This window comes from Macaca thibetana, chromosome 2 (assembly GCF_024542745.1).
Source record: "Macaca thibetana thibetana isolate TM-01 chromosome 2, ASM2454274v1, whole genome shotgun sequence".
NCBI lineage: Eukaryota > Metazoa > Chordata > Mammalia > Primates > Cercopithecidae > Macaca > Macaca thibetana.
This window is the reverse complement of record NC_065579.1, coordinates 101,079,275-101,088,379: the sequence shown is the minus strand read 5'-3', so window position 1 is coordinate 101,088,379 and position 9,105 is coordinate 101,079,275. Positions and strand designations below refer to the sequence as shown.

Here is a 9,105-nt window from a genome sequence, read left to right as displayed (position 1 = left end):
AAGGCTGGCGTGGTCGGGCTTTTGTGTCTTAGTCCACAGACTCCTCAGAAGTCAGGGCCCACATCTTTCCCACATTCCTCTTGGCTAGGGGAAGGGAGAGGTAAGGTGGCTGCCTGAGAGGGCTCTGGGACATGGTGTGTGCCAGCCTGCAGCACACTGGGCTGCAGCTTAGACATCAGAGTTTTGGGAGCTGAAGCGGTAGGACCCAGATCCCCGGCCCTGGCTCTCCAGGCCCCCGAGGCCCTGCCCAGATCCTGCCTGCTAGGCTGACTCCTGAAGGGCACAAAGCTCAGGTTGGGATGTGGGAGAGAGAGGGGAGTGCCAGGCATGGTGTGGCCTGTTCTTGCTGCCCACTGCTGCCCATCCTTCCTCCCTCCACCCTCAACTCTCTGCCCACCTTCCTGCCTCCTGTTCACCCCCTGCCTTGCTCCCGGCCTCGGTGTGCCTGGGAGGGCTCTGGCTGGTCCTGAAGAGTCCCTACTGGGGACTGGGCAGTTGTTATAGGTCTGAGGGTGGGCCTGTGGGTGAGCCCTGGGGCACTGTTGCTCCCAAGCCAGCAGGGGCATGCCCAGAATCAGAGCTCAGGTGGTCACCATCCTGGCCCTAGCTTTCATCTGGGTCCTGATGAGGGAGTGAGGATGGCTCTGTGCACCCTGTCCCTGCTGCAGGACCACGTTTGCACTGTGTGTGACAGAAGGGTCCCAAGCCACTGCCTTGACCCTGCCATGCACAGGTGGAGAAAGGTGGCACTATGTGGCTCTGGCTGGCTGCATGAGCCTGCCCATCCTGGATCACAGAACTGGACGCTGAGGCTCAGGATGCTCTTGTCACTGGCTTACCCCCTTTTGGGCCGATGCTGGGTGGTTTCCAAGGGATGGCAATTGTGTGAGGATGAAAGAAATGAGATGGGAGAGGGGGCCCTGTGTATGTCCTCTGCTCTGACCCTCTGCTTCCCTCATGATGAACGCAAGAAAATGGGTCTTGGTGGTGGTGTCTGTGGGTGGCTGGGGTTCCTGTGTGACTTCCAGAGCCCGTTGTCCTGAGGGTCGGCAGGCCTGGGTGGTGGGACCTCCCCGGGGCCCCTCTGCATGTCCCTCTGGCTGTCTTCTCCCCCTGTGGTATTTCTGGCTCGTCTCTACTGACCCTCCCCCCACCCGTTTCTTTCTCAATACTGTTGCCAAACATCTGGAAGAAAAGTGAAAAACTTGCCCCCCCGCACTCCCCCCGCCAGCCCCGGATGTTGTCAGATTTCCAGATGTGGGTGTTCTGCCCTCCAGATGAGAGGCAGAATGTGTTCCAGTCAGGAGCGGGCCGGCCCCAGTCCTGGACTGCTGTCCCTCCCTGTGAGGCGGAGTGACAGGATGAGAGGGACTGGGCCCAGTAGGAAGACAGCAGGGCGCACCAGGTAGAGGCCCTGGGCCCCACGGCACCCTCTCAACCTCAGGCTTAGCCCCTCGCCACACCAGGGAAATCCCTGGGGGTGGGGGCACTGCCTCTGAAGTTTCTATCAAAGGCTCCAGGCACTTAAAAATAACCAGAAGCGCCTCCTTCCCATCCCCCAGGCGCAGATGCTGGGCAAGGAACAGAGCCCAATGTGTTTGCAAGATGTCCCCACTGTTGGCGTCCCTGTGTGGGAAGAGCCTTGTGCCACTTCAGCCTTCCCACCTCCCCAAGTGGCAGTCCCGTCAGGCTGCACTCTGTCACTGTCATCTGCTGAAGGCTGGGCCTTGGGATGGACCCTGAGGGCCCGGCACTGCAGGATGGGCACTGGAGGTGGGCACTGAGTGGTAGGAATGGGGATGAGCGTCCTCGAACCGGGGCAGACCCTGCTCGGCAGCTTGCGGTTCCTCAGAGAGGCAGACCCTCTCAGGGCCCTTGCCAAAAGGGTCGGCAGAGGGCAACATGGGGCAGTGGAACAGCACTGGAGAGAGCTTTCTGGAAGAGGGCCAGTAGAGCCGAGCCTTGAATGTGTCAGGCAGACGGGGCGAGGGCACTCTGGGCAGAGGGTGCAGTGGGGAGCCAGGCCTGGGGTGTAAAGGGAAATGTGCGTCCCTGGGGGCTGTAGAGAGGGAAAGGAGGAATCCAGGGGTGAAAGCTGAGACACTGGTCTCTAGGCCAGCAGGGGCTGAAGAGGGAGGCTGCTGAACTGGCCTGGGGCGGCTGCCCTACAAGGAGCAGCATCCTTTCTCTTGCCCTTTGTGGGGGGTTCCTGGAGACCCTTGGACCCATAGCCAGGGCTACAGCTGCCTGCCATGACCAGATACTCACATACAGACACATGTAAACACCCAGACATAAACACACAGAAGCAACACCCGCAGACACACTCACATAGACATATAGACACACACACACATAAAGACCCAGACCCACAGAGACAAATGCAGACACCTGGGCCATCCCTTACATAGACACAGATATGGAGCATACATAGGCACACACAGAGTCCCCCACCATGGAGGCACCCAGACAACACACACAGGTGTACACAGACCCCTCACCAACAAACACAGACACACAGAGACCCACAGACACACAGACACCAGACACAGACACAGAGACAACACACACAGACACATGCTGACCTCCGCCTTCCCCCACGCGGACATGGTCATAGACACAGACACAGGTACAGGGGACTTTGATGCACAGATGACAGTTAAAGTTCAGAGGTGCCCTTAGGTCATCCCAGTCCTTCTGGTCCCAAAACAACACGTAGCGTGTACTTGGTCCACCCTTCTTCACCTCTTCATCTTACGGACCTGCGGAGGGGCAGCAGGGCCCTATGTGGGTATGTGCGGGTTTGCAGAAGAGTGTGTGTGTATGTGTGTATGTGTGTGTTAAGCAGTGGCCTTTGTCCCCCTTTCTCCCTCCCCCTTCCCAACAGGTGATTGGGAGGAATGGAGATCCCTCCTCCCCTACCCATTCCTGAGCCCGAACAATGCCCTCCCCAGGCCCCAAAATAGCCCCTGAGCCTAGCCATATCCTTTTATGGCCCTGTCCCTATTGTGCACTGCAGGGGTGGGGCTGGGGTCATGAAGTATCTGGGCAGGATAAAGGCCTGAGCGAGGCGGCTCACCTACCCTGCTTTCTGCATTCTTCTTTCCACATCCCTCTCTATACTTACAGCCCCAATGGCCCCCAAAAAGCCAGAGCCCAAGAAGGATGCCAAGGCAGCTCCAGCTCCAGCTCCCGCTCCCGCACCTCCCCCTGAACCTGAGCGCCCTAAGGAGGTCGAGTTTGATGCTTCCAAGATCAAGGTGGGTATGGGAGCTGGTTGGTGGCAGTAGGAGCAAGGCAAGTGAGTGGATCCCAGAGTGGACCTAGCAAGAGGCAGGTCAGGCTCTGGAAGTGAGCACTGAGCTGACGCTGGAAGCTTCTGTGCAGAGGTCAGACAAGCCCTGCCTGCTTCAGGCATCAGAAAGGCAGCAGCAGGAGGGATGATGGTCAGACGTTCTGCAGGACTCCCCTGGTGCTGCTGAGAACTAAGGGTGGGGTCTCGACTGGGGTTTGAGTCTGGACTGTCTTTTCAGTGGTTTTGGAAATGGGTTCTCCCTTGTCCTTCTCCCTGGACTTCTCATCCTTGGGGAATCCCGGAGCCAGTGGGAGCCAGGCAGGGATTTTCCTTCTTCAGCTGAGGGTCCCAAGTCCATACACGCTCCCAGGGTGGATGAGATGGGGAGTAAGAAGCAGGGCCCCTGTCCAGGCTGGGTCTCACTCAAGTCACCGAGCCCAAAGCTGGTACAGCACTTCCGGGCCTCAGCTTTTAGGTAGGGAACTTGAAGCATCAGCTGACTGGGGACATTCTGAAAGCTGTGCAGGAAGCTGGTCATGGTGGTATGACCAGTGGCCCCAGGAGCCCTTCCCCAGCTGGGAAGTCTTTCTCAGAGTCTAAACTTGGAGGGAGCCATGACTCCCACCTGTGGCATCTGCATAGCAGCACGTACCCTGTGTCCTGCCTGCTCCCTGTTCTTGGCTGGGACCACTGCTGCCCTGGCTGCCTCCTCAGGAGCCCTGTGGAACCCTCCCCATCCCCACATGCCCAGCAAGACCTATATTCCATCGGTGAAGTCTTGCCTCCTGTTCATGAGCCCTTCCCAGAGACACCCACCATGTCCTTCGAGGCAAGGGTTCAAATTCCAACTCTGCTCCATTTTAGTTGCCAAGTTCTTCAGTGCTCTGAGGTGTGGTTTCCTCAGCTGTGAAACAGAACAGCAAGTCCCCTCTTGCAGGGCTGCTGGGAACCATTCAGAGTATATGCATCTGGAGTTGGTCACCCCAGGTCTCAGGCTTGCATTCCGCAGGCCTCGTGGTGAGGCTCTGACCACAGCCATGGCCCCTGGTGGCATTGTCCTTTCTCGCCAGGTCTGAGGTTGGCACAGACACCCTTCTGAGAGGTAGGGATGATGAGACCCCTCATGGGCCCTCTTCCCCCTTCCCCAGGTGGCAGGTAAAGGGCAGGGAACCTTTCCCAGGAGCCCAGATATCCTAATCTCAGCAGGCTTCCTGGTAGAGAGAGCCCTCAGGGAGCCAGGAATGACAACCTCTTCTTCCCAACCTGTTCTTCTGGTCGAGCCGGAAGCCAGGAGGGACAGACATGGTAGGGTGGCCCTGAACAGGGTGTCCCTCTGTGCCGGCATGCACTGTGGACGTTGGTGGGTCCCCGAGGCAGCAGCCATGAGAGAGACGTCAGTCATGCCCCTCCCCCAAGCTCCTTTCCCTCGTGTGACCTTGACCTTGGGGCGAGTGACTGCAGTGATAAAAATAGACCTGGTATCCGGTGAGGAGGGGGACACTGGATCCCTGGAGGCCTCTTGATTGACGTCAATCAAGGTGGCCCCAATGTGACTTCAGCAAACACTCAGCAGCACTGCCCCGGCCCTGTGCTGTCCTGGGGTGCAGGAGCTTCCCAGGGGCCTACAGACAGGGTGTGTGAGAAATAGGTATAGGTGGGGCTGGTGAGTGATTGCCCGGTCTTAAGGGCTCAGGGGTCTCTGTGAAGGCAGACGTATATAGACACATGCTCACACACACACATTCACACTTGTGCTCACCCCTGATGCTGCCACGAGCCCTCAGCCTATACCATTGCCCTTATTCCTCCTGCCACCCTGGGCCTTCCCATATCACTTTTGCTGACAGTCCTGCCCACCAGGCCCCAAGCAAAGCCAGCCTGACTGGGGCTTGCGTCTTAAGGCACATCTCTCCAGAACCACGAGCATCAGGTAAGGCCCCCACTGGCCTGAGACCTTGGGCATGCGGCCTCCCTCCTCACTGCTACCCCTGATTCCACCGAGAATCAGGGGCTGGGTGCACACAGACTCAAGGCCTTCTGGCCGGACAGGTGGAGGGGTCAAGGAGGCAGGAGAGCGTCAAGGTGGACTGCAGGAGGTCCTGGGGGTGCAGGCTGGGATGCTGGAATGGGACAGGCTGAGACAGTTGACATTCTGGGCTGGCCACGGAGTGCCCAGGAGGAGGCGTGGTCCTACCTTTTAAGCCGGGCATCTGAGTCTTTGGGGTCTCTTTTCAGATCGAGTTCACACCTGAGCAGATTGAAGGTGAGCAGGGGTCTTGAGTCCAGGGGTTGCAGGATTGGGCTGGGGTTCCCTGGTCTGAGGGTCCTGCCAGGGGTGTGGGGAGTGGGGTAGGCTGAGCCTGGGAGTGTCTGTGGCTCACTGCCCTCTCCTGGCAGAGTTCAAGGAAGCCTTCATGCTGTTCGACCGCACACCCAAGTGTGAGATGAAGATCACCTACGGGCAGTGTGGGGATGTCCTGCGGGCGCTGGGCCAGAACCCCACACAGGCGGAGGTGCTCCGTGTCCTGGGGAAGCCAAAACAGGAAGGTAGTGCACCTGCCCAAGAGCCCCCATAGTGTCAGTCCCAGAGAGACTGCCTGGGTGGGCTGCCATCCATCCTACGGGATAGCATGAGAATCTTTCCCGACATCCTCCCGTTGTCCCAGTGAGGACACCGAGGCCAGTCACAGGGCCATGCTGACCAGGAGACATGCGGTAATGGTTTGCTAGAGCATCTGGCTCCATGCTGATTTGCCAGGCCTCCTGGTGGTAGGTGCTGACACCTACGGAGGAGTGAGAAGGTCAGGCAGTGACAGCAGTGGGCAGTGGGATGCTGTTATCCCAGTCCTTTGGAAGGATCACTTGAGGCCAGGAGTTTGAGACCAGCCTGGGTAACATAGTGAAATTCCATCTCTACAAAAATTAAAAATTTAGCTTGGCATGGTGGCATGCACCTGTGGTTCCAGCTACTTAGGAAGCTGAGCCAGGAGGATCCCGTGAGCCGAGGAATTTGAGGTTGCAGTGAGCTATACTCACACCACTGTACTCCAGTCTGGATGACAGAACAAGAAGACCTTGTGTCTAAAAATAAATAAATAAATAAATGAATAAATACACAAATGAATAAAAGTTTAAAGCTAAAAAAAAAAAAAAAAGGGAGTGAGGCCCAAGCCCCCACCAAGGGTTTAAAAGTCCCAGGGAAGGTCTCTGATTGGCCTAGCTGCTCCTCACCCAATCACAGGTGGTGGAGGGTGAGGTCTATAAGAAAATGCCATGAAGGGAGGACTGTTTCCCAAAAGTTGGCAAGGGGTTCTGGACAGAGCCCTCCGTGGTGGCTCAGGGCAGCAGACTCCCTTTGTGAATGGCAAAGGGTTATGGAAACAGTGCATTGCTCAGTAGACTATAAAGTGCCTCGTTGTGGTAGCTTGCTTTTAAATGGCACACTGGAGTAGACTGCTGTGAGAACTGGTGTAGACTGTTGTAGAACTGTGGGGGCGGTGGGGATAGCTCCTCATTACCAGGCACGGGGGAGGGGTGTGCCCACCCCAGCCTTAGACCCTGGAACCTGGGACCATTTTTCTGCAGAACTCAATACCAAGATGATGGACTTTGAAACTTTCCTGCCCATGCTCCAGCACATTTCCAAAAACAAGGACACGGGCACCTATGAGGACTTCGTGGAGGGGCTACGGGTCTTCGACAAGGAGGGCAATGGCACTGTCATGGGTGCTGAGCTTCGCCACGTGTTGGCCACGCTGGGTGAGGGCAGCCTCCTCCCCTACCCCCCTCCTTCCAGGGGCATCCTGGGAGAAACCACTCTGTTGCCCCCCAGGCCTGTGACCCACTGGTGAAATGGAGAGAGTTACATAGTTAGGGAGCCTCAACAGCAGACAACAGAACTGTTACTTAGGAGGGGAATAAAGCAAGCATGCTGGTGCAGCTCACAGAAGGGGGATGACATCAGCTCTGGGGACAGAGCAGGGCAGGAAGGAACTGTCTTGATATGCTCCCTTCCTTCCCACGACTCCAGGCCATCATCCTGGTGGTCATTACTCCAAGGTCAAATTCCAGGGCCACAGCCCTAAGTGGTCAAGCAGGTCGAGTGCCTGCCCCCTGGGGATTCTGACCTCTGTGGAGACTTGTGTACCTCCCACTTGTACCCCCACCATCAGCTGCCTGCAGTAGGGGGTCCCTCTTCAAAGTGATTTTTTCCTGCAGCAAACATTTGAGTGCCTACTGTTTCAGCTCTGTGCTGGTCTCTCTCTCCTCTCTCTCTCTCTCTCTCTGTGTGTGTGTGTGTGTCTAGAGGTGGGGGTAATTAGGGGGAGCTGCGGCTGGCACTTTGAAGGGGGACCAGCACAGCACACAGAAGTACGGAGGCAGGAGAATGCCAGACTTGGGGAGCAGCGGGTGGTCTCTTGGCCCCCTCCACCATCCTCTCCCAAGGTCCCCAACTCCACCGCATGGGCCGTTCCTCTAGCTTCAAGGGGCTGCCCCAAGGGACTGCTTCTAGGGAGGCCTGGCTTCCTCCTGGTGGAGGGTCCCCCTCTCAGCCTAGTGGGACAGAGGACAGCACATGCTGCACCCCAGGCCCCTTTTTAACTTGTCATTGATTCTCCTGGCCTCAGAAATGGGGTGATGGCCAAGGTCTTGTGAACAGTGCTGGCTGTGGGAATACTGGAGAGGTTGAACCACTGTCTAGAGGGATTCAGTGGGTGCCCCCACCCCATCATGCCTCTGCACGCACAGTGCTGACTCAGCCTCCCACTCCTGCAGGTGAGAGGCTGACAGAAGACGAAGTGGAGAAGTTGATGGCTGGGCAAGAGGACTCCAACGGCTGCATCAACTACGAAGGTGGGCTCAGCAGGGGCAGGGATCTTCCGGGAGGGGAGTGCTGGGACCCAGGCTTCCAGCCATGGCTGCCCCGTGTTGCATCCCTGCCACTCACTCTCCTCTTCTTTCCAGCATTCGTGAAGCACATCATGGCCAGCTAAACCTCCTGCCCAGGTAGGCACCCACTCCCTCCTGAACCCACTGCTGCCACCTCCCCACACTCCACCAGCTGCAGTGCTCACTTGACATCCTGCTGCCTCCATCTCCCTCCTCCTCTGTAATCTGCACTGCCTTTGCTCTCAGGAAGCCCAGGGAAGGCTGTGCAGGGACGTCTCATCTCCCATGTGTGATGCTGACACCAGCGGCCTGGAGTCGGGGGAAGGAGGGGAGCGTATCAAGACCCTGCACAAACCCTCGGACCTCTGCGTGGCTGCCATCTCTGGCCCCTCTCAGGCTGTGCTTACCTGTGACGGCAGGCAGCTCCGTCCCCACCCCATGGGCCTCATGAATAAATGCCTTCTTGCCGGCCTTCCTTTCTGACTTCCTTCCCTTCCTCCCTCTTTTTTTTCCCCTCTCCTTCCCTCCCTCTCCTCCTTTTTCTTCTGTCTTTCTCCTTCCCTCCCTTCCTACCCACCTCCCTCCCTTTCTTCCTTCCTTCTTTCCTACATTCCCTCCCATTTTCCTCCTCTTCCTCCCCTTCTTCTTTCCTTTCTCCCTTTCCTCTATTCCTTCTTCCTTCCCCCTTTTTTCCTTCCTCCCTTCTTTCCTCCCTCCTTCCCCTCCTTCCTTCCTTCCTTTCCCTCTTTGTCCCATATTTCTCCTTCCCCTCTTCCCTTTCCTCCTTCTTTCCCTCTCTCCTTCTTTCCTCTCTGTGGCCCTTGGCTTGCCTCTGTGAATTCTGTGGCCTATGGACGCTGAGCTGGAGGAGGCCGAGTGCTTCTCTGTTGTGCTTGCCCCCCACCCAGCCTTCTGTAGGA

General features: G+C 57.3%; 1 protein-coding gene across 1 annotated transcript; it reads left to right on the top strand.

Moving 5' to 3' along the window:
• Positions 1-3,045: 3,045 nt before the first annotated feature.
• MYL3 (myosin light chain 3) lies at positions 3,046-8,656 on the top strand. The gene is made up of 7 exons (XM_050780590.1): positions 3,046-3,260; positions 5,531-5,558; positions 5,693-5,842; positions 6,881-7,054; positions 8,072-8,149; positions 8,261-8,302; positions 8,432-8,656. The coding sequence occupies exons 1-6, from the start codon at positions 3,135-3,137 to the stop codon at positions 8,287-8,289; spliced, it is 585 nt and encodes a 194-aa protein (XP_050636547.1). The 5' UTR covers positions 3,046-3,134; the 3' UTR covers positions 8,290-8,302; positions 8,432-8,656.
• The last annotated feature ends 449 nt before the right edge of the window (positions 8,657-9,105 follow it).

Excerpts from the sequence above, each read along its gene's own strand:
- MYL3 (XM_050780590.1), top strand. The coding sequence starts at position 3,135 with ATGGCCCCCAAAAAGCCAGAGCCCAAGAAGGATGCCAAGGCAGCTCCA. Across the intron at positions 7,055-8,071 it reads CCACGTGTTGGCCACGCTGG|GTGAGAGGCTGACAGAAGAC; the intron begins GTGAGGGCAGCC and ends CCACTCCTGCAG. Across the intron at positions 8,150-8,260 it reads CGGCTGCATCAACTACGAAG|CATTCGTGAAGCACATCATG; the intron begins GTGGGCTCAGCA and ends TCTTCTTTCCAG.